The sequence below is a fragment of the Oratosquilla oratoria genome, chromosome 40 (assembly GCF_046742065.1).
Source record: "Oratosquilla oratoria isolate Oo_2021 chromosome 40, ASM4674206v1, whole genome shotgun sequence".
Classification (NCBI taxonomy): Eukaryota; Metazoa; Arthropoda; class Malacostraca; order Stomatopoda; family Squillidae; genus Oratosquilla; species Oratosquilla oratoria.
The window spans coordinates 36,126,710-36,152,349 of record NC_134816.1 but is presented as its reverse complement, the minus strand read 5'-3'; the positions used below and the strand labels follow the sequence as shown (position 1 = coordinate 36,152,349).

The window sequence follows — 25,640 nt, the reverse complement described above, 5'->3', positions numbered from 1 at the left end:
TCCACCTCATCCTAGGACGTCCCTTCATGTTCACTCCCTCCACATCTGCCTTCCACACCTCTTTTACTAGTCTTTCTTCACTCATTCTTTTCATGTGTCCAAACCATCCTAATATTCTTTCATCAACCCTATCTCCCAGCTCCTTTTCCACCCTTGTTCTCCTCCTCACCTCCTCATTTCTCACTCTATCTAGCCTAGTAACCCCCATCATACTTCATTTTTTGGAGATACTTTTACAAAAAAAAAAAGGAAACATGGAAAAGTTGCTTTTAATCACTGATGACCTGATTTATAGTAAAATTTGGGTTTTTGATATCTCATATGTCAAACAAATCTGTTCTCAACCAAAAAATTTGAGAATTTTGTGCTCTAGTATTAGACCAAAATATTGGTTCTTGACCAACCTGAGTGGATGCAAGGGGTGAAATTTAATTTTTTGTGGGAAAATATTGCCCATGTAAAGTTGTATCCAGCAAATCAGTAAAAAATTTTGGTCCTTGACCAAACTGGTTCTGGAACAGTTTTCCAGAATGGATTGGAGTCAAGAACCAAGGTTCTGCTGTTTGGGGTTGTGATAGGGAAATGTCTATAAATACGGTTGGTTAAATCAAGTCTGTGTATAATGTCTGGAGACCATTGCCCCTTTGAAATATTCAAAGTTGGGTAATACTCAATTTACATTGATTCACCCATCTTCCTCCAATTCACAACCAGATTTGTAAATAAGATGGGAGGGGGGGGGTTGCATGCTGTTATACTGGTGAACTTTCTTGACCATATTTATTAGAACATTTGTATTCATTTGAATTTGTCTTCAGGGCTTTTAATTGCAATCTTTACATGCTAGCTTGTAGATACCGGGGCTGATTTTCTTTCAGTCTATATACATTAACAACTGTTTTATTGATGGTATTAGTAATTATGCACTATGTGTATTTGTTCTTTAGGAAAAAATCTGGTACGGATTCAGTATGGGGAATAATAAGGGATCTTTTCTTAAAGAATGATTTAGTGGTATTTGATCGTGCATTAGAGAAGCCGGTTCTGGCATTGCTGCTTTGTCCAGGAACCACAAAAGATAAGCCATTTTTATTAATTGAGACTTTGTGTAATTTGATTCTTTTCCAAAAATTTGGGGATTACGAATTCTGAATGCTTGGAGAAAAAAAAACACGAAACTACACTTCTTTTTTATTATATCTGGATGTTGGCTGAAAAGGTGTAGGTAACTACCTGAATAGGTGTTTTTCCTCTAAACTGCAAAAGCAAACATACACCCATTCGTTATACAGACGCTCCTCAACTTACATTTTAGTTACGTTCCGAACGGCCGAACGTAAGTTGAAAATGAACGTAAGTTGTTACTGTACTATACATCCGTAAATTCTATAACCGTATCTTACAAAACACCCCTAAATCATTAATTATACACATAACATTGTAAAATAATAACATTAATTTCAAATAAATTAAATTCAAGCAACATAAATTGAGATGGTGGAGGAGGAGGATGAGGCAAGGCACTTTCAGTCTGTCATTTGTGCAATGTAAACAATGGACGCAGCATCATGCGTAAGTATCGTTTGAACTATGGAGAGCGCGCTAAACTAAAAAATTCAATTTTTTTTTTTTTTTACAGTCAGTTCAAACGTAAAATCGAAAAAACGTAAAACGAATGAGCGTAAGTAGAGGAGCGTCTGTAATGTAAATGTATAGAAAAGGAATCTTACCCTCAACCTCCCATTCTACTTTAAAGTTGAGGTTGGTTATAAGTATGTTGAAGTTATTCAAAAAGATGTCAAAAGGTCCCCATCTTTCTTTTCAGAGAAGTAAAGGCCATGTGTGTTGTGATGCCCCATACTGTAGTTTTTTTTTAGTTAGTGGAAGGAGCATGCAGGTCATTGAGTTGGGAGAGGCATGTATCTGTGGCTGAAGCAGTCGTATTTGACTGTTGGGGCAGGGTTACTGCTGGGAATCAGAGAAAAGTGCAGGACTCAAACCTGTGACTAGGAAGATATAAGACTTCACCGCTTCCGATTACACCACAAGCGTACAATTAAGATGGATGAGCAAAGGGCATTTCATAGATTTGTGGTTGTCAGGGAGCGAGCAGTGTTACTGAGTGTGTTTTTTGATTACTGTACCACATTGGAAACCATTTAAAATTAACAATGTCTCTTCAATTCCCCTGCACAGGAGGTGGTTAATATTGAGTTGCTGTGTAAGCAACTCCATGAAGCCAGTGATGGAGTCCAGAGGCAGGAAGCGGAGAAGGCTTTGGTGGAGTTTCAAAGTGGCACTGGCGCCAAGACTCTTGCCCAGTGCCAGATGCTGCTGGAGCGTGCAGCATCAGCTTATTCACAATACCTAGCAGCAACAACCCTCACCAAGATGGTTTCCAGGAATCCCTGCACCCTGTCTCTTCAGCAGCGCATTGACATTCGTAAGTATAAGAGGAACTATTGCATACTTTCGTAATGTAGACATGTAATGATTACAGAAGAATATTCTATTAGAATTAGATGGTTGATAAAACAAATGTTTGTCATTGCATGGTTATTCCCAGGTTGCTGCCAGAAGAATCTACACATTTACTTGTCCCAAGATTGTAGATGGCGTTGAGTATAAGTTACCAAGATAATTGTATTTTCATTTCAGACATGCCTTTGTTTAACCCAGAATTTTTACAGGAAATAAAGAATTTTATGAAGTCAAAATAATGGCTTTTTATTCAGTATCTGATGTGATAAGACAGTCATTTCAGTCAAGAACCAGTGATTCATTAAACATCCTTGACTACTCAGTGATTGGTGCTGAAGCAGATTTGTGACAAATCTTAATTTTGCCAAATACAATATGACAAGTGCATTATGCAAATTATAAAATGGATGTGTAATAGATCCATATGAACCAAGAATCAATGCATACCATTAAGTTGCATATGCTGCAGTTGCAGTGATACCAGTAATGACAGAAGTGTTGAGACTTACAATAAAAAGCAGTTGAATATTGAGGAACCATTCTACTTAAGAGCATTTTAGTTTTTGTTAGAAACATTAATAAACTGATTCAGAACTAAGAACTACAAAATGCTTTGTGCTTTAGTTGTTCTTAAAAATTGATTGCCCCAAGTTTATGGTGCTTAGTGTAGAAAATTTGGATTTTTACAGAGATCCATCAGTTTCCTTGAATTTTAAGCTTTATTGCATCTGTTAGGATGCTGCCCCCTAGAAACCACAGCTGCATTGAGTGTCACAAGATTCATCATGCATATCATCAAATATTCACATATGGAATGAGTTTTGTATAATTATTTACATGCAAATAGGCTTTATTACTGCATTAATAGCTGTTATACATTGTTGTAAATATTCAGTCCAAGTAAGTGGCCATTCATATTTTCATTTCTCAAATTTTCAAAGTATATTCACTTTAGTATATGCCAGTTTTTTCTCCAATATTGTATATTACAGATAAGTTCTGTTCTGCAGTTGGTATGTTCTTGGTAAAATTGTTCAGTTAGTACAATTGCATTGGAAAGTGGCATTGGTTATACTTATCAGAATGTGGTACTGATCATCAGTTTTTCATCCACATCAAGAAATTGATGTCACAAGATTTTTGAACACCTGTTTTATGAAATAGTTTAATTAAAATCAGTTATATATGTAGTTATTTCATTTTTTCTAATCTTAATTGTTTTCAAAAAGTCGCAGAATTCCATTATTATTATGCAGTCTTGGTAATTTTCATTTTCATTTTTAAAAGTCTATTTGAAATGTACAAATGCACATCAAAAGGCATATTCCCATCTTCATTGGAAATGTAATTCTCAAAATTTCTTTTTCATTTCTGTTAATTTTTTTACAGTGCAGGTGATATGTTCTTGAAAGAAAACGGAAAGAAAATTTAAATTTAGAAACACCCAATTGGTAGTGATTTTCCACCTAATTATTTTCTTTTTATTCTGCACCAAAAAATAGTTTCTCATTTACTGCTTTGCTTTAAGTTATTACAGATATATACTGATCGTATGTTTCAATGTTATTGTCTGCCCCATGACAGATTCAGTAAATATTACATATCTGGTTGTAATGATATAGTGATGAAGGTTTTAATGTTATTTAAAGTACATGCAAGTAAATGAAACTATTTAAACTTGTTTTCTTTTGTATGGTTTGCTTGAAAGGGAGTATTAGTCAGGGATTTTCTACTTAACAATTAATCATTGATCTCGTGATGGCATTTATGCAATTTAGGAGTGTTAGTATATGTAAAGGAGCACCAGTAAGGGATTAGTGATGAAAGGGTGTGCTAACAAGGAACTTAAGGTTAGACCATGGTTTCTTATCATATGTTGTAAATTGGAAGTAGTGCATTGCAATGGGAAAAAAATGGCTGCTTATGTTGATGTAAGTGATTGGTCAGTACCCATAGAAATGAAAGAGAGCTTCAGACCAGTTGTCCAGTGCACTTTACATTTCATGATAAACATGCAGAGTTGGTTGGACCTTTTATGTAAATAGGTTATAAAAAGTTTAAATTATCAATAAATAATTATTTGTTTACCAATAGGCCTTTGATTTCTTTTTTCCTTAAAAGTCCTAAAGGGAGTTCTTAATGCTTTATCATGCTGAATGGAAGTTAGCACTGATTAAAGACCTTCACTGTCATCCTCATTTTACTAGTTGAGGATATAATGAAATATTTGAAGTTAAACTTGATCAATATTTTGTTATTATGGAGGGCATGGGATTGTCAGTAATTTTTTTTTTTTTTTTTTTCCAAATATATACGTGTGTGTGCTGTTTTTTTCATTATATACAAATTCAAAAGGATGTATATTCCTTAAATTTTGCTGACCAGAAACTTTGATGTCATCATAGATATATATATACATATATGTTTATATATATATATGTTATATACACATTTATACATGTTATACTTAAAATAAGGACACACTGGCCAATGTATTTAATCAAGTCCCACTTTTATTTACCTCCATCAGGAAACTACGTGTTAAACTACTTGGCAACTCATCCCAAGCTTGTCCACTATGTTACCCAAGGCTTGGTTGTCCTGTTTGGAAGGATAACCAAACTTGGATGGTTCGATTCTGTCGATAAAGAGAAGTGGGCCTTTCGAAATGTGGTTGTCGATGTCACGCAGTTTCTTCAGGTGAGTTATCATCTGCAAGGCTGTAGGTGTTCCTGTTGAAGAGCTTTTGAGTTATGAATATATTAACCTTCTCTTTTGTGTGTGTGTGTGTGCATGTATTTGTATTATACAAGTGTTGAAAATAATCCTGTTTATATATTTTCACAGTAAAGATTCACATGATTGAGTTTTATATTTGATAGCTGTAAACTGACAAAGGTAAAGTATGAGCAACTTACGATGATAATTGTTGCCTTAAGTTTCACCACAGTAAAATCCTGCAGCCCCTCAATGGCTGTCAACAATCGCCTACAAATCTTCACTGGGAAGAAAGTTTAGACTGTGTTTATGTCACTGGTTAAAAATGGGATTGGGAGCATTTGCCAGTTATGTGCTCTTTATATGTGAAAAGGTGTAAGAAATACAGTCAAAATCGATAGAGAGAGATCATGGGCCTGGTCCACAGACTGATCAAAGTGAGTGTGTTGATATATATAATTCCTTTTTTATTGTTATTGTCATTATGTTGAGGCATTGTGACAGGTTGGTGAAGGTGGATGAGGAAGACATGAATCAGAATCCAAGTTTATTTCTGACTAGTTTCGCACAAATAGTGTTTCTTCAGAGAAATAATGTGTTAAGGAGAACAGGTGACATTAAATGGACAAAAACCACCGGAGCTATAGCAACAGCAACTAGGACAGTACGCCACCGGAGTAGAAACAAAGACCCCTCAGTAACGACCAATAGGACAAAATACACAATATACAGAGACAACCCTGGGTGAGCTCTCCTAAGCTCCTCACAGTGCCCTGTGTGTATATATATATATATATATATTATATATATGTATATATATATATATATGTATATATATATATATATATATATATATGTATATATATATGTTTGCCTTGTTTTCTCCTTAACACTTTATTTCTCAGAAGAAGCCTATTTGTGCAAAACTAGTCAGAAATACACTTGGATTCTGATTTATGTCTTCCTCACCCACCTTCACCAACCTATTGTCATTATCCTGCACTTTTAGCAGGACCAGGGGATGGATTAAGGAAGTTAGTGATGGAGTTTGGGAAGGTGTATGAGAGGAGGAAGTTGAAGGTAATTGTGGGTAAAAGAAAAGTGATGAGATGTATAATGGGAGATGGCAACAAATTGGAAGTATTAAGGGAGAGAAGCTGGAGGAAGTGGATAGCTTTAAATACTTGGGGTTGCATGTGGCAGAAAGGGAGGAGTGGAGGCGAAGGTAGAATGTAGATAGAAGCAAGTCAATGGCTTGGTGGATTAGAAAATGTAATGAGAAATAGATATTTGGGAATGGATGCTAAGAAGAGATTGCATGAAAGGGTAATTGTGCTTACAGTACTGTATAGGGCAGAAACATGGTACATAAGTGAGGAAAAGGTTAAGTGTGTTTGAGATGAAATGCCTGAGAAGTATGGAAGGGATAACTGAGGATGAGATGGATGGATGGGGTAAAAGGGGCATTGAAAAAGAGAGGTGATGTCTTTTGAGGGAGGAAGGGAGAAGGCAGGAGATGGGGTAAATGGAGAATGGTTGTGTATGGATGATGCCATGATGCATGAAAAGGAGTGGGTGGGGGATGGGGGTTAGGGAGGGGTTATGCATGAATATTTTGGCGCAGTGCAAAGGGGTTTTTCGTCATCTCTTTTTCTGCATGATTGGATGAAGAGAGGGGTTGCCAATTAAATGAATTGGCTTTGCTAAGGATGTGCTGTGTCTTGCTGCATTGCTTCTGACCCAAGGTAAAGGACAAGATGCAAGGATTACTTGTCGTCCAGGAGGATAAAAAAAAAATGTATGTATATATAATTATGATCATCTATCTATCTACCAAGTGCTTTCTTCCCCTAATAAGGGGAGGTGGCCAAGTGAAAAGGCAATTACATTCTCACCCATTGCACTCCCATCCACCATCTTTTCTTCCCTCTCATCTTAGCTCCTCTTGGATGACAGGTCATTCTAGTATCCTGCCCACTGCCCTGGATTGGAAGCAATGCAACAAGACATAGCATATCCACAGCAATGCCATGTCACTTGATTGGTGGCTCCCTCACTGTCCCCTCATGCAGGAAAAGAGAAGAAGGGGGAGAAATTCCTTTGAGCTGCATGAAAATATCATTCATACATTACACCCTAGCCCCCATCCCCTCCCTTACATCACAGTATCGTCTATACACATCCATTCTCCATTCATCCCTATCTCCTGTCTTCTCCCTTCCTTGCTCAACAGACATTTCCCTCTTGTTCAACGCCCCTTACACCCCATCCATCCATCTCATCTTGGTCATCCCCTGAAGTTCACTCCCTCCACCTCTGCCTTCCACACTTCTTTTACTAATCTTTCTTCACTCATTCTTTCCATGTGTCCACACCATCACAGTACCCTTTCATCAGCCCTATCTGCAATCTACTTCTCCACCCCAGCTCTCCTGACCTTGTTTCTCACACTTTCCAACCTTTTAACCCTTACTTTACTTCTCAGACATTTCATCTCACAGAAGAGACCTGAAAAAGAACAGTTTCCCGCATAGAGTGATCGATGTCTGGAACAAACTAAACAGTGAATGCCAGAACTATACATGAGTTCTAGAATAAATTGTATGTGGAGAGATAAGAAAACGGGTCACTACGAGCATAGCTCCCGTCCCATAAAATACAACTAGGTAAATACACATAAACTTTTCCCCTCGGCTTCTCTTAAATTCCAGGTCTCTGCCTCATACAGTGCTGTCAGCACAGTCACCCCATCATATAATCTCCTCTTTGCATTATTAACCTCTTCTTGGACTTGCAAAAAGCCTTTGACAAGGAACCACAAAAAAAAAAAAAAAAAAAAAAAATGGAAAACATAGGAGGGATACAAGGCAACCTACTAAACTGGATGGAGGACTTCCTGAATGGTAGAAGGATGAGGGTAGTACTCAGAGAAAAATATTCAGGTTGGAAGGTGATTGGTGGAGTTCCCCAAGGATCTGTATTGGCTCCAATAATGTTCGCTATTTATGTGAATGACATAGATGATGATGTGGAATGTTACACGAGCTCTTTTGCTGACGCTGCTGAATTGTTGAGGAAAGTAAAAACCGAAACGGATTGTGAATCATTACAGGGAGACCTGAACAAGGTTTGGAAATGGAATCAGAAATGGGAAGTGGACTTCAACATTAAGAAGTGTAGCATAATGGAGTTCAGAAAAAGTAAAAATAGAATATCAGGACAATATGAAATTGGAACTAAGGAGGTAAAGAAAGTGGGATCTAAAAAGGATCTGGGAGTAATCTCAAACAACTTGTCTTCTGATAAACAAACAAAATTGTAGGAGAATCCTAAAACTTGCTAAGATCAATAAAAGTGGCATTTACCTATTTGGACAAAGAAATTATTAAAAAAAAATGTTAGTCACACTAATGAGGACTGGAACATGTGGCAACATTATGGTCACCCAGTACCTAAAAGAATATAAAGAAAATTAAAAGAATCCAGAGAGCAACCACAAAAATGGCTCCAGCACTTTCAAACTTGTCATATGAAGAGAGACTGGCTAAATCAGAGTTACCGATTTTGGAGCAAAGAAGAGAGGGAGAGGTAACATACTGACCATCTATAGAATTATGAAGGGCACGGAAATACTTGATAGAGAGGACTTGTTAAATTGGGACAAGAGGACATGGAAAGAAACTCAGAAAAGATAGTTAAAGAAGAGATCTAAAGAAGAATAGTTTTCCACACAGAGTGGTGGACACTTGAAACAAAATGGACAAAACAATAGTGTGTGCAAAAACCATACACAAATTTAAGAGCAATCTAGACACTGCGAGATACAAAGGCGAGACACCATGAGCATAGCTCCCCTTCCCATAAGATACAAAACAAGATACAACTAGGTGAATACACACACACACACACAAAACAGAATAACAGGATCATATAAATTGGGAGAAGAAGTAATAAAAAAAGTAGAAAATGAGAAGGACGTGGGAGTCATTGTTATGAATAATATGTCACCTGAGAAACATATAAATAAGATTTTTGGAGAAACTTACAATTTAATAAGAACAATTAAAGTGGCATTTACATACCTGGATGAAGAAATGGTGAAGAAAATTCTAATCACTCTGATAAGACCAAGATTGGAATATGCTGCAACGATGTGGTCACCAAGTACAAAAAAATGTATAAAAAAACTTGAAAGAATACAAAGAGCAATTACAAAATTGGCACCAACACTCTCAAAACTATCATATGAAGAGAGACTAGCAAAACTTGAACTACAGACACTAGAGCAAAGAAGAAAGAGAGGAGATTTGATAGCTATTTACAGAAGCATGAAAGGCATAGAAATTATTGATAGAGAGAATCTGATAAAATGGGATGATAGAAATACAAGAGGGCACAGAAAGAAAATCAAGAAAGACAGCTATAGAAGAGATGTGAAAAAGAATAGCTTTCCTCACAGATTAATAGACAGTTGGAACAAGATAGATGAGAAAGTGGTGTGTGCAAAAACAATACATGAATTTAAAAATAGTTTAGATAAAATGAGATATGAAGACGGGACATCACGAGCATAGCTCCCCTTCCCGTAACACACACACACACACACACACACACATATATATATATATATATATATATATATATATATATATATATATATATATATATATATATATATATAAAGAAACTAGAAAGAATTCAAAGAGCAGCGACAAAGATGGTACCAACACTTTGCAATATGACATATGAACAAAGATTGGACAAACTAAATTTACCAACCCTAGACCAAAGAAGAGAAAGAGGTGATTTGATAACCATTTACAGAATTATGAAAGGTATGGAAATTCTTCATAGGGATGACCTACTAAAATGGGACAGAAGAAATACAAGAGGACGCGAAGAAACTTAAAGACAGTTACAGGAGAGATCTGAAAAAGAATAGTTTTCTAAACAGAGTAATAGATATCTGGAATAAACTGAAAGAGGAAACAGTGAGTGCTAAAATTATACATGACTAAGAAAAAACTGGATGATGAAAGATACAACAAAGGGTCACTATGAGCATAGCTCTCCTCCCTCAAAATACAACTAGGTAAACTAGGTAAATATATATATATTTACCTAGTTTACTGAGGATGAGATGGATGGATGAGGCAAAAGATGTTGAGCAGGAGGGCATGTCTATTGAGGAGGGAAAGGAGAAGGTGGGAGATAGGGGTGAGTGAATAGTGGCTGTATATAGAAAATACTGTGATGCAAGGAAGGGAGTGGGTGGGGGATGGGAGGGTTTGGGAATGGTTATATGTGAATGATATTTTGACCCAATTAGAAGGGATTTCTCCCCATCTTCTGTTTATCTGCATGAGAGAACAGAGAGGGGGTCACCAATTAAGTGAAGTGGCCTTGCTGTGTCTTGCTACATAGCTTCTGACCCAGGACAGTGGGCAGGATGCAGTGGATGACTCCTCACGCATGAGGAGCTAAGAGGATGGGAGTCCAATGGGTGGGGAGGTGGGAGTATGCTTTTTGTCTTTTGCTACCTCCCTGTTAAATGGGAAAGAGCTTTTGATATATAGAATAGAATATATATATATATATATATGAGTAATTTGCTAGTGAACAGCGACATCAATCAGATCATTTTTATGACTGTCGCGCAGAGGATTCGAACCTACTGCTCTGGCGCCAAGAAGCCCCCAAGTCAGTCTGAGTGGTTTAAGGCACTGACTTAGAGCCAGAGCAGTAGGTTCGAAACTTCTGCGCGACAGTCATAAAAATTATGTATATATATATATGTGTGTGTGTGTGTGTATGCATACATACATGTTTTTCAAAAGCACTCGACCTCCTCATATGTATTAAGAGGTGTTGCCCTGAGGGCTGACACTTGGTTTCTACAGAGGGTCCAAGACTTTCGACTACAGCTGTGTTTCTTACACCTTTTCACACATGGAGAGCTGACAACTGATGACATAGAAGCAGTTCCACACCAGTACAGCACAGACAATGGTCCAAAATATCATCACCTTTTTTCATACCTTTATTGAATACCACATCAGAAGTGTTGGTGCATCTGTTCACCATGTCCATCATGTCTTTCATGACCTCATAGCAACCAGGAACTTGACAGGCACATTAAAAAAGCAGGGTGAGCTTCACAGATTGGTCACCAGGACAACATGAAATATAAGATTTACCCATAGGTTAATTTATGGCCCTGGGACTGTGGCAAACCATAGAAATCTATACAAAATCACACAATAGGTGACACTGTATAGAGCAAAGACTTGAAATTTAAAGAAAGCAGAAAGGAAGATAGTAAGAAATGGAATGAGGGGCTGGCAGATAAGGGTGATGAAAAACTACATCAGTGCATAAAAAGAATGAGTGAAGAAAGACAAACAGAATTGTGGGTTGGGTAAATTTGAAGGGAAGACCAAGAGTAAAGTGGAAGGACAGGGTGAAAGGGTCGTTGGGTGCAAGTGGAATGTCTCGTGTGGGGAAGGAAGGTAAGTATAAGTGGAAAATAGTTGTGAATGAACGAGAAATTGATGCAACCCAGGAAGATATCTTCATGTCTACTTTATAAAGTCTTGAGTGGATGATGGAGATGGTTTGTAATGAAGCTTGAGCCTGAGCTGTTGTGGGGCAGCTGTAGAGGTGCTTTGTCTTGATGCATTGCCTCTGACCTAAGCAATGGGCAGGGGACAGAATGATCTTTCATCCACAAGAAGCAAAAAATGGAAACGGTGAAGGATGGGTATATGCTTTGAATTGGGCACCCCCTTATAAGGTGGTGGAGGATCGTTGTGTATTTAGGAGGAGAAGGGGGTGCATAGATCAAGTTCTAGCAGTAAGATATATAAAAAGTTTTGGCAAAGAGATAAGGATGTCTTGGGCTTTCATTGATTTAGAAAAGATACACAAGGTTGTTGCAGAGGCATTATTAGGTGTGTTGCAGATGTATGGAATGAGGAAAGTCTGTAGAGGGTGGTCAAAAGTTTGACTTGATTAGTAGAGCTAGTGTGAGCATTTAAGAATGGAAAGAATTAATGTTTTCAAGTGAGGGTGGGGCTACACCAGAGTTACACAATGTTGCCATGGTTGTTCAATATGTAGATGGGATGGTATGGAAGGTAAACACAAGATTGCTTGGCAGGGGTTTGGGAAGTGAGAGGTGAGCCATTTGTTATTTGTATATAAGAACTTGAGGGTGGGTCTGAGGATAGATTTGAAACAGGTGATGATAGAGTTAAAGTGTATGAGGAGAGAAAACTGAAGTAGATATTGATAAAAGTAAGTGGTGAGATGTACTGGGGATGGATTGATTGAGAGTTTAAAAGGTGAGAGGCTGGAGGAAGTAGAGAACTTCAAATATTGTGGGTCGTAAGTAGCAGTGGATTGTATAGTAAAAGAAGAAAATGAATATCTGGAGAGGAGAACTTATGAGGAGTAGGTGTATGGGAATAAGTGTGGAGAGAAGATTGTATGAGATAATGATTGTGCCTGCGATGTATGGAGTGGAGACATGGAATTTGAAGGAGGTACAAAAGAAGAGCCTGAACTGATTGGGAAGTATGGTGGTTATTATAAGGATGGAGTGAGAAACATGAACTTGAGATACAGACAAGGGGTGGAAGGAAAGCTGTTGCATAGGGTAGATATAAAAGTACTACAAAGGTTTGTGCATATGGAAAGAATGAATAAAAAGGACAAGCAAAAAAATAGTGTAGAAAATAGAAATAACTTTATAAAACCAAGATTGAGGTGGATGGGTAGAGCATTGGATATAAGAGCAATGTCGTGAGTATGTGTGTACATGGGTGCATGCATATGTACACATGTACACATTGTACATACAGGAATCCATTATGGGGCAATTGGTATCACTCCTTTCTCGAATGCAGAAGGCCCAGGTTTTAGTCCCAGGTGGTGGTGGGTAGTTGTTCAAGTCACACTTTAATGGGTACCCAGCCCCTCCCCTGCAATGGTGGATGTCAAATGTGTGGTGTTGCTCATAAGTGTTGGCACCTAATCAGTAAGATCAAATTGATTAAACTGGTTTTAGACTGTTTATAACCACAGCCAATCTAACAGGTTCAACAATTCAAGTGTACTAAACACCATGTGGTTTATGTGAGTCAGATAAGAACACAGTTCTATACTAGAGCCCTCAACCCTACTTGCCCATCTCAATACATGGCACAATTACAAATAGCTGAACATATAAAAAAAAAGCATACTACTAAACATAAACAACCTATCATGTGTACCGTATGATACACCCACACAAAGATCATTATCATTCACACCCAGAACACAGAAAAAGCTCTCCAAGACCGACCACCAAACTCGATGACCCTCCCCCTCCCCAACATTGGTCCCACAGAAAAATCTCCCTCAAAAAAAGCATGAGCTACACTAGTATACTTACATTCAAGCCACCATCCAGCACTAAGACAGTACCAGTACAGAATATACTTGGTCACAGAATCAAACTAAATATTCCTGACAACAATGGGCCAGTCTGGTGGTCATTGCCAGTAGCCTGGGAGCTATGGGTCTTCTGTAAGAGTGATCTGGGAATTGATTGATTGATTGGTTGTTCGTGCATGCTAGTTGTAGGAAGGCAGCAGTTGATTTATTTGAAAGAAAGTAACAGAGATGTAAGTGCAGAGATAGGCTGGTGAAATATTAATAAAGAACTAATATTTACTCTAAAATGTATAAAATGTGGTAAGTTACCATAGGATGGTTGCAAATTGATAGATCTTTTGAAAGACTCTGGGTAGGAAATTCATTTTAGATCAACTCAGTTACCATTATATACCCAGTGTATTTACTGACTCAGTAGAACAAATGATAGTCTAAATTACACAGACAGGGTGCAAATGACAACATTGTAAGGGTTCTGAAGTGCATTTATGCAAAACAATTCAATTATATAAAGATCATGTATACATGTATGTAGATCATATATGGTATATGTATGTATAGGTAAAGATTGTGATTAAATTAAAGTCATTAAAGGAATACAGTAAGGCAATACAATTTCACCAAACTATATATAGGTTTTTAGATACCACTTTCTAAACTGGCTTCCCCCTTAAAACTGCCTTTCCATCTCTTCCTTCTTCTTTTTCTTCTCCTGTTTCTTGCTTTTCTCATGTTTTTCTCTTCATCTTCTTCACCTTCATCTTCTGTTTTATTCTCTCTCTCACTCTTGTATTATTTTGTTGCTCTCCCATATTAGTGATGATGAGATGTACGAGGGGAGAGGGTGGCAGTGGACTGAATGTGAGTATTAAGGGAGAGAGACTGGAGGAAGTGGATATTTTTAGATATTTGGGTGCAAATGTGGTGGGAAAGGGAGGAGTGGAGGTGAAGATAGAATATAGATTGAGAGAACCAGGTGAATGCCGTGGAGGATTAAAAATGTAACGAGAAATAGACATTTGGGAATGGATGCTAAGAGGAGATTGTATGAAGGAGTGATTGTGCCAACAGCACTTTATGGGGCAGAAACATGGAACATAAGAGAGGAGGCATTTGAATGTGTTTAAGATGAGGTCATCATCATATCTTGTCACACCAGAACCGTGTCCATATAAGGGCAGTTTCATTTGCTTCCCTAATGTCTTGGTCGGAGCAATGGGGACTCAATGGACATTCCCGGAGGACGTGGACCATCGTCTGTACTTCGCCACAGGGACATTGGGGGCTATTGGTGTATCCCCACTTGTGTTGATTTTCTCTCGTTTTGCCCACCTTGGCTCTTCCTCTGTTTAAGGTAACCCAGTCCTTCCTGGTTAGGTTTGATACTGGGGGCAAGGTCTCGTTTGGGCATGGTATGGCCTCGTTATGGCCCATATTATCATATTCCTGCCAACATTCTAGTCTATGGGCCACTGCCACAGGGACATTGGGGGCTATTGGTGTATCCCCACTTGTGTTGATTTTCTCTCGTTTTGCCCACCTTGGCTCTTCCTCTGTTTAAGGTAACCCAGTCCTTCCTGGTTAGGTTTGATACTGGGGGCAAGATCTCGTTTGGACATGGTATGGCCTCGTTATGGCCCAGATGATCATATTCCTGCCAACATTGTCTATGGGCCACTGCTTAGGTTGGATCCAGTCCCTCCACCGTCATGAAGCTTTGGCGGGACTTCAGTCTCTGTCCAACCTGAAGGTGACTGTATAGTGGATGCCTGGGATAATTTTGTTGTTTATATTTTTCTATCTTGGTAATTATTTCGCGCCGAATGTGGGGTGGTGGAATCCCTGCCAGTCTGTAGATAGTATGTAGGGGCGTTGGTTTTAGGGTACCTGTAATTATTCAACATGACCTGTTCAGTTCTGGATCTATTTTGTGTGCATGGCATGACCTGGCCCATGCTGGTGCACAATATTCAGCAGTGGAATAACACAGTGCCAAAGCTGTTTGTCACAGGGTGTTTGGGTCTGTTCCCCAGCTGGTGGTGGCAAGTTTGCTGAGGAGGTTGTTTCTGCTTGAGATTTTTCCAATCAACTTGTTGATATGCTCTTTGTAAGAGAGAGTCCTGTTGAGAGTAACACCTAAATAGACAGGGTGTGGGTGGTGTGCCAGATCAGTGTTGTTCCATCTGATTCGTAGCTCTCTCTTGGCTTGGTGATTTTTAAGGTGGAATGCACACACCTGTGTTTTGTTTGCGTTCGCATTGAGATGCCACTTTTTGTAGTACGTGGAGAGTGTGGTTAGGGCCTCTGATAGTCGGTCTTCGATGGTGTTGAAGGAATCAGACTGAGTGGCAATGCACAGATCATCTGCATAGATGTACCTATGGATATTCTGATACTGTGGCTGGTCATTAGTATAAATGTTGAACAGTGTTGGAGCCAACACAGATCCTTGTGGGAGTCTGTTCTTCTGGAAACGGTACCTGCTTTTCTTGCCATCCATTTCCACATAGAAACAGCGGTTTGTAAGAAGAGATTGAATAATGTGAACCAAGGTGTGATTCTGTAGTGTTTTGGCGACTTTCAAGAGGAGTGCCCTATGATTGACTGTATTGTAGGCGGCTGTAAGATCTACAAAGACAGCGCCAGTGATTTTCTTTTTCTCGAATCCATCTTCAATATATTGCGTTAGGTTCAATACCTGACTGCAGCATGAGCGGCCTGGTCTAAAGCCTGCTTGATCAGCTGAAAGTTGTTCATCAACTGTTCCCTCAATGCGTGCAAGGATCATTCTTTCATACAGCTTGTATAAGGTGCACAAGAGGGATATTGGTCTATAGCTTTTGGGAGATGATGGATCTTTCCCTGGTTTGAGAAGGGCCACTACTCTGGCTTTTCTCCATATCTTAGGAATTTGGTAGGACATGGCACAGTTGTTAAAAAGCCCCTCTTTTTATTGGCTGGCTTGCCGTTGAGCAGCATTTGATTAGCCACCTGGTTTGGTGTGACAGCAGCTACTCTGGGCTGGGGGGCCTTGTCTGAATTGAGTGTTTTAATTGTTGCCCAAACTTTCTTGCTGTTATGGGTCATGTCAATATTAGTTATTGTCTCATGCCAGCGTTCTTTCCTTTCCTCGCTGATTGAGGCAAGTAGACTATCTCCGAGCTCAGTGGTACTTTCAGAGAAAGGATCTTCATTATATGCCTGAATATATTCATTGTATTGGTCTTTGCTTTGCTCCGAGAGGCCAGGGATGTAATTCTTTCTGCATCCTCTGGGGATGTTTGTCTTTGCAACCCTCCAAACTTGTGTTTGGAATTCACCATAATGTTTGGGTGCAGGGATAATGTTAGTAAGAGCATCTTCTAGGTCTGTTGTAAAACCTACCCAATTGGCTCTGCAAAAGTTAAACCTCGGCTTGGGCTTTACTATTTGGGGTCTGATCACTGGTCTTACTGTGATTACAATTGGGTGGTGTTGGGTTTTTGGTATTGGGTCGCCGATGGATTTATCAAATTTTAAGACGTGCCTAGATGATACAAATGCTAGGTCGGGGTTGTAACCCCTTCTCCATCTCCTTAAAAGGATAAGATGAGGTACCTGAGAAATATGATAGGGGTTACTAGGCTGGATAGAGTGAGAAACGAGGAGGTGAGGAGGAGAATGGGGGTGGAAAGGGAGTTGAGAGATAGGGTTGATGAAAGTGTATTGGGATGGTTTAGACACATGGAAAGAAAAAGTGAAGAAAGATTAGTAAAGGTGTGGAAAGCAGAGGTGGAAGGAGTGAACACGAGGGGACAACCAAGGATGAGATGGATGGATGGGGTAAAAGGGGCATTGGGAAAAAGAGGATTGTCTGTTGAATAAGGACAGGAGAATACAGAAGATGGGGTGAATGGAGAATGGTTGTGTATGGATGATGCTGTGATGCATGAAAGGGAGTGGGTGGGGGATGGGGGGTGAGGAAGTATGTGTAAAAAATAAATCAACACAATCCAAAGGGATTTCTCTCCGTCTTCTCCTTTTCTGCATGAGGGGACGAAGAGGGAGGGTCGCCGATTTAATGAAGCGGCCTTGCTGTGGATCTGCTGTGTCCTGTGACACTGCTCCTGACTCTGGGAAGTGGATGAGATGTAGGGATGACCTATCATCAAGGAGGTGCCAAGATAAGAGGGAGGGAGGAAGGTGAATGGGAGTGGAGTATATGGGGATGGAATGGGTGGGAGTGGAGTTGGCTACCTCCCTTGTAAGTGGGGAAAAAGCCTTTGTATGTATGTATCTTAGTGGGCTATTTTTCTAGTATGTGTTCATTGATAAAATCTTTAATATCCATGTATTGGTATTGTACCATGTATTATATATTTTATATATATATATTTATATATATATATATATATATATATATATATATATATATTTTTTGTGTGTGTGTGTGTGTGTGTTTTTTCCCCACCTTATTTCACTTTGTTGTCATTTGCTTTCTGACTTCTTTTTTTTTCTGTTTGAATTTCCTGATATTATCCTTATTAGTATGCATTTTACTTATCTCATTTAGTTCCTTTCATAATCCCAAAATTATCACTTGTTCTAAATTTTCTTTGTAAGAAGTGCTAAGTCTAGCCTTATTTGTTTCATCTCTTCAACTAATGAATGCTTGACACTAGTCAATTTTCCCATTACTGTTTGCATGAGAATAATTTTTTCCACGTACTTGCCCATGTGAAATATGTGTGTCGGAAGAATTGCCATATTGTTTTGAACAGAATTATCACTCAGGAATAACTAAAACCCTGTTTTTTAATCAATTCATCAATCCATCCCTTTTGTCCTCTACAGATTGAGGACCCCCTGCACAAACTCTCTCTACATAATACTACATATATATTCCAAAGGCTTTTTCCCCCTTACAAGGGAGGTAGCCAAAAAGAAAAAGGCATAAAAACCATTCCCACCCATTCCATCCCTAATACACTCCCCTCCACCCTCTACCCTCTGTCTTATCTTGAATTAAAAAATAAGCTGAAGTAGTATTATGATAAGAGGGATACATAATACTAATTCAGCCTATTTTTTTTAATCTCATGATGATTATCACTAGATATTTCCAGAGTTCCTCTTGCGCATTTATGTTGTGCCAGTCATTGCGTATTGAACAAATCATAATGTACAAGCAAGGAGTTACTCAAAGCAAATTGCCCCAAATGCAGTCATTAACCAGAAGGCATTAAATGTATCCCATGATGCCCTGCTCTGGCTGTACTCAGACAATGCAATATTTCTTCTTTGAGTGACTTGTGGACCAATCCTGTTGCCTTGTCAGATACTTGGGAGGTGCAGGGGCAGTGGATTAACTTATATTAATTTGCATATTGTTGTAGCTTGGGCTGTATCGTCTTTTAAAGTATTCTTTGAATTAGTTCATCTATGTTGATAACATGTTTCATTTACAGGGATCAGTTGAACATTGCATGATGGGGGTGCAGCTGTTGGCACAGCTGACTGCAGAAATGAACCAGATCAGTGAATCAGATGCCAATAAGTCACTCACGAAACATCGCAAGATCGCTGGCTCTTTCCGGGACACGCAGCTTTATGAGATTTTCCAGCTTTCGTGCCAGCTCCTAAGATCAGCATTAGAAAGCTCAAAAACATTAAATTTTAATGATGAGAGCCAGCATGGATTACTAACCCATTTATTGAGGCTGGGTAATGTATTTAGATTGTTCTGTTTTTACAATTGTAGCTTTGGTCTTTTATTATGGATTTATATGTGTGTATGTGCAGGTTTGACAGACTTATACTTTTTATTCTTTTTTTTTTCAGCATTAAATTGTTTGACCTTTGACTTCATTGGAACCTCGGTGGATGAGAGTAGTGATGATTTAGGAACCGTACAGATTCCAACATCGTGGCGACCAGCATTTTTAGACTTTTCTACTGTGCAGTTGTTTTTTGATTTGTATGCATCTCTACCTTCGTCCCTGTCACCCGTGGTAAGAAGATTTATGTAAGCTTTTTAATTCATTGGTTATAAGCTGGGCTACTTGTATTGACACCAACAGGTACTTCCTCTGATGTACAAGAGATTTTCAGATATATCTCGCAGGTTGTAAGACTAAGCAGTCTATTCCAGTGCTAGTATGTTCTTTTCCATACATATATTGCTGATGATTTCCAGTGTGGTTAGGATTGTCAATGAGCACCTGCAAGTGTCTCTGTCTGGTGGACATTAGGGAGAAACTTCTCCCTTTTGCCCATCTTAAAAACCCACCAATACCCTCACCTGGAGGAGGTGCAGTGGCAAGAGGCTGGCAGTCAGTCAGTCAGTCTCAGACCTAGGCCCAAGCTTTTATTTTATTGCCTCCATCTCCTCCTCCTCCTCCTCCTCCTCCTCCTCCTCCTCCTCCTCCTCCTCCTCCTCCTCCTCCTCTTCCTCCTCGTTCTCCTCCTTCACCTCTTCCTCCTCCTCCTCCTTCTTCTCCTTCTTCTCCTTCTCCTTCTCCTCCTCCTTCTTCTCCTCCTTCTTCTCCTTCTCCTCCTCCTTCTTCTCCTCCTCCTCCTTCTTCTCCTTCTCCTCCTCCTTCTCCTTGTTCTCCTTCCCCTTCTCCTTCTCCTTCTTCTTCTTGCTTCCTTACTTGCTTTACTAGAGAAAGGTATGCTGTTGTGTATTAGTATAAATTCCACCCTTGTGATGACTATTGTCTTTCCTGATTGTTGTGTATTCACCAAGTATGGAAAGCATAGGTTGTGATGTTAGCTTGGTTTCTTGTGTAAGTGATTTGAGTATGTTGTGTCTGTATTAGAATAGTTGCAGCTCTGTGTTGGAAAATGTTGATGGAAGGGAAGTTTGCTAGTGGACTGGAGGAATGTATGTATAGTACATACATACATATACCAAGGCTTTTTCCCCCTTACAAGGGAGGTAGCCAAAAAGGGAAAGGCATAAAAACACTCCCACCCATTTCATCCCTACATACACTCCACACCCCTCCCACCCTCCCTCTCATCTGATAATTGTTGCCTCAGGTTTTTATCTATATTTACTAAGGGTTTTTTTCCCTCTTACTAGGGAGGTAGCCAAGTCATAAGGCATGTACCCACACCTCTCCCATCCACCACCCTCTCCTCCCACTCATCTTAGTTCTGTGTTAAGAGTGAATGATAATTTGATCCAGCCCAAAAAGATTTCTCCCCATTTTTCTGCATGAGGAGATGGGGGTTACCGATTAAGTGAAACGGCCTTGCTGTGGATGTACAGTAAACCCTCGATATAACGGATGATATGGGGGAGGGGTCTGTCGTTACATCCGAAGATTCATTATAACCGAGGATCTGTTATATCCGATGGAAATACTGGACAGATCCATTATGTCCCAAAGTTTGTCCGGTATTAGAAATTACAGTAAACCCTCGATGTAACGGACAATATGGGGACAGGGGTCTGTTGTTATATCCGAAGATCTGTTATAACCAAGGATCCCTCACTATAGCAGATGAAAATCCATTATAGCGAGGGTTTGTCCAGTCAGATTTTTTGTCCATTATATCTGATATCTGGTGTATTGAGATCCATTATATTGAGGGTTTACTGTACTGTGTTTTGCTATATCGCTTCTGACCCAGGGCAGTGTGTGTGTGTGTGTGTGGGGATATGGGGATGACCCATCATCCAGGGGGTGCCAAGATGAGAGGGAGGGAGGAGGGTGGAGGGGAGTGGAATATGTAGGGGATGGAATGGGTGGGAGTGGTTTCTATGCCTTTTTCTTTTTGGCTACCCTCCATGTAAGGGGGAAAAAAGCCTTTGGTATATGTATGTATGTATGTTTCTTACCCAGGGCAGTGGGGGATACAGGGATGACCTGTCTCATCAGTAAGTGGAAGACCCACAACCCCACAGCAGCTGGCACTTGTCCTCAGGCCCTTCCACAGATCTCTCTGGGAAGAAACTGGACGGTTATCAGTGTTGTTTTGGCGTGAGAAAGTTTCTGTGTTACCAACTAAAAGGACCAATAACTGGTTGTCAGCTCATAATGAAAAAGTTGTAAGAAATTCACTTGAAGTTGATAGAGATCTTGAGCCCCTTCCAAAGACTGAGCAGCAGTCCTTCATGACTGCACCTGATTGAGGGGAGGCGGATAGACAGGTTTTGAAAATTGGCAGCCGCACTGTCTATCCAACAGGGCCACCACAGAGAGGCACCAGCTATTTGTCCCTGCATTTATAGTTCCACAATACAAGAGAGAAAAGGACAAATATGAATGCGGTAATTTTAGAGGGCTAAGTCTATTAAATGTAGTTGGTAAGGCATATGAGAAGCTGGTACTTGGTACTTGAGGTGATCAGGAAGGGAACAAGGAGTAATTGTAGGAGAGCAGTGTGGGTTTTGGAAAGAAGGGGGAACTTTGATCAAGTTTTCATAGACATGTGAGAAGTTTTTCACACAGGGTGAGGATGTTTTAGGCGATGAATTGGAGAAAAAAATGTGACTGTTTACAGAAAGGTTTTGCAGAGTTATGGGATGGAGAGAAGTCTGTTAAGTGCAACCACAAGTTTTTACTTAAGTAGTAGAGCTTGTGTAAGGATGAGGAATTTTTTTTTTAGTATATTGCATGGTGCTGTCTTGTTACGTTGCTTCTGACCTGGGCATTAGAAAGGAGATGGGGCAGGCTAAAATAAAAGGGAAAATATATATGTGAGGGATGGGTGCATGCCTTGGCTGGCCATCTCCATTACAAGAGTATAAGGGCCATTTGGTGTATGTATGTATATATTGGAAGCTCGCTGGCTGAGCGGGTTAGGGTGTCGTTACTTACGGCAAAGGTCGCTGTCAGGGTAGTTTGAATCCTGCTACCGGTGAAGTTGAACCAAGGTCATGGTTCATTAAATTCCACGCTGCAAGCCCTCTGTGAGGGCCACCGTCCTAGCCTCCCGATAGGGGGGAGTGTGTGACAATAAACCATATAAAAAAAAATGTATATATTTTGCATAAAAGGGGCAACAAATGGTTTTTAAATGGGTCTGTGATAGGTGTAGAGTAAATGTATGCTTTGACTTGGCCACACCCTTATAAGAGGGAAAGGCCTTATGGCATGTATGTCAATGTGTATTTTTGCATGTTTCTTATATATGTCCTGTCAATTATTGTTATTCTGTTTTTCAGGCACTTTCATGTTTAGTACAGATAGCCTCTGTGAGGCGAACTCTGTTTAGTAATGAAGAAAGAGCTAAGTTCCTCTCCCAGCTAGTCAGTGGTGTCAGGAACATTCTTCAAAACCCACAGGTAAGCAGAAGAATTAATATTTAAAAGTTACAGTTTATATTGCAGGCACATTGATATTTTACTAGAGAATAGGGAATTAAGAGTCAAGCAATTATATGTAGCAAGTAAATGCATTTCAGTGTGAAGTAATACAAGTGTTTGTAAATTTATGGTGGATGGATGAGATGAATGGGGCATTGCATGGTAAAGAAATGTCTGTCAAGCAAGGAAGGGAGAGGACAAAAGATAGATATGAATGAAGAAGGGTTATTATGGATGAGAAATGAATTGGTTGCAAGTGATTTCTTGTCTGCCCTATATACAGGGTGCGGCATAAGTAACACCCTTTTTATTTTTTAATCTTATAATATATATTTTCTTTATTATTTTCTTTAATTAGTTGCTAAATCTCTATTAATTTTGTTAATATATTACATTAATCTATTAACCTGTGGAATATATTCATGTTAAAAAAAAATAAAGGATAGTTAAAAGGGTTTTAATTTTGTTTCAATTAAACAAAGGACATTAATTATGCCACACCCTGTATTTCTCAAGTGGATGGGGGAGAGGGAGTTTGTCATCCTGTTGGGCCCTGCTGTTGTGATGCTATGCCTTGCTGCGATGCCTCTGACTGGAGCATCGTGGGAAGGGACAGTGATGAGCCTTCTTGCATGAGGAGCTAAAATGGGAGAAACGGGGTTTTGGATGTGTGTAAGGGTCTACTGGAATATGGATGCAAATTTGAGTGTTAGTAATTTTTGGAAAAGATCATATTGTTGAGAATGTATTTCTAATTAGTGAGTTTTTGCATGTAAAATGTTGTATTAGGAAATGAAGTGCCACAATAAAAAATGTTTGAAGTTTTAGAAATATAAGTTTTACAAGAATTAATAGAATGAGAAATGTGGAGGTAAGGTAGAGAATGAAGATGGAAAGAGAGCTTTTGGATAGTGTAGGTCAGTGGTATGGAAAAAATAAATGAGGAGAGACCAGCAAAGAATGTGGAAACCAACATATCGATGGAGGGAACTTGAGAGAAAGGCCAATAATGAGGTTGATGGACGGAGAAAGGGGATATGGCTTGGCTGCATGAGGAAATCTGTGAAGCAAATAAGAGAAATTACAAAAGATCATGAGTGGAGGTAGATTGTGATGCGATAAATGGTTGACTGGTAATGGCCTGATTGGATGTTCTCATCTGATTTGTAAATTATTTAAAGTGGAATAGGAGAGGGTTGCCAGTAATGAATCAGTGGGGGTAAACCAGCTTTAACTGCCTGGCCCTGGTGTAGAAGCAGTGTCCGCCTTTGACCCAAGTACAGACGCTCCGCTACTTACGTTCATTCGTTTTACGTTTTTTCAATTTTACGTTTGAACTGACTGTAAAAAAAAAAAAATTGAGTGAATTTTTTAGTTTAGCGCGCTCTCCGTAGTTCAAACAATACTTATGCATGACGCTGCGTCCATTGTTTACATGGCGCAAACGACAGACTGAACGTGCCTTGCCTCCTCCGATCCTCCTCCTCCTCCTCCATCTCAATTTATGTTGCTTGAATTTAATTTATTTGAAATTAATGTTATTATTTTACAATGTTATGTTTATAATTAATGATTTAGGGGTGTTTTATAAGATACGGTAATAGAATTTATGGATGTATAGTACAGTAACAACTTACGTTCATTTTCTCGTTACGTTCGGCCGTTCGGAACCTAACTAAAACGTAAGTTGAGGAGCGTCTGTATTGTGGCATGGGACGAGGATGATCTCTTTTCCATGGGGTACTAAGATGGGAGGTGCCAAGATAAGAGGGAGGGTGGAGGGGGAGTGGAGTGTATTTAGGGAGGGAATGGTTTTTATGCCTTTTTCTTTTTGGCTACCTCCCTTGTAAGGGGGAAAAAGCCTTTGATATATGTATGTATGTATGTACTAAGATGGGAGAGACATTGAATAGGTTTTTAATGTGTGTACGGTGGGGGGTGGCATTGATGTTACCACCTTCCCCTACCCCTCTTATAATGGGGAAAATAACCTTTGATACGAGTAGAAGGGTGGTGAGGTAAACGCCAAAAAACAGTTGGAGTTTTTAATACCGACGTTTCGTCCTAGAAGGACTTTTTCAGAGTGTATACAAAGAAATTAAATAACTGCTTAACCCATTAAACTCCGATGACAAGATTCTTGTCATTTGGTCAAATAAAACAAAAAGTCATAAAACACCAAAATGTTTGATCAAACACCAGAAAAGTATGACGTCAGTAGTCCTCGCTTGGCTCGCTCGCGAGGCGAGGACTGACGTCATACTTTTCTGGTGTTTGATCAAACATTTTGGTGTTTTATGATTTTTTGTTTTATTTGACCAAATGACAAGAATCTTGTCATCGGAGTTTAATGGGTTAAATACTCCCAGCTTACCCCAGTCTTATGTACGTCAACCTTTGATATATATGTATTTACTAATGTTTACTTTCTGTATCAACAGGGTCTTAGTGATCCATCCAATTACCATGAATTCTGCCGATTGCTACTGAGGTTGAAGAGTAATTATCAGCTTGGGGAACTGGTTACTGTGGAACATTATCCAGAAGCAATACAGCTCATTGCTAAGTTCACTGTAGAAAGTCTAAACATGTGGCAGTTTGCACCAAATAGTGTCCATTACTTGCTCTCCCTTTGGCAGAGAATGGTAGGATCAGTACCATACATGAAGGTAAGATACGTTTGATATTCAAATTTTCTGAATATTGA

At 39.2% G+C, this 25,640-nt stretch overlaps 1 protein-coding gene across 5 annotated transcripts in view; it reads left to right on the top strand.

Annotated features, from left to right (window-relative positions):
- Ranbp16 (Ran-binding protein 16) overlaps positions 1-25,640 on the top strand; it is a 79,875-nt gene that overhangs the window by 9,032 nt on the left and 45,203 nt on the right. For all 5 annotated transcript variants that reach the window (XM_076177514.1, XM_076177512.1, XM_076177510.1 and 2 more), the window contains exons 2-7: positions 2,197-2,443; positions 5,012-5,181; positions 19,083-19,338; positions 19,456-19,625; positions 22,793-22,912; positions 25,375-25,602. In XM_076177514.1, the coding sequence (XP_076033629.1) occupies positions 2,197-2,443; positions 5,012-5,181; positions 19,083-19,338; positions 19,456-19,625; positions 22,793-22,912; positions 25,375-25,602 (1,191 nt within the window). The remainder of the gene's footprint in view (positions 1-2,196; positions 2,444-5,011; positions 5,182-19,082; positions 19,339-19,455; positions 19,626-22,792; positions 22,913-25,374; positions 25,603-25,640) is intronic.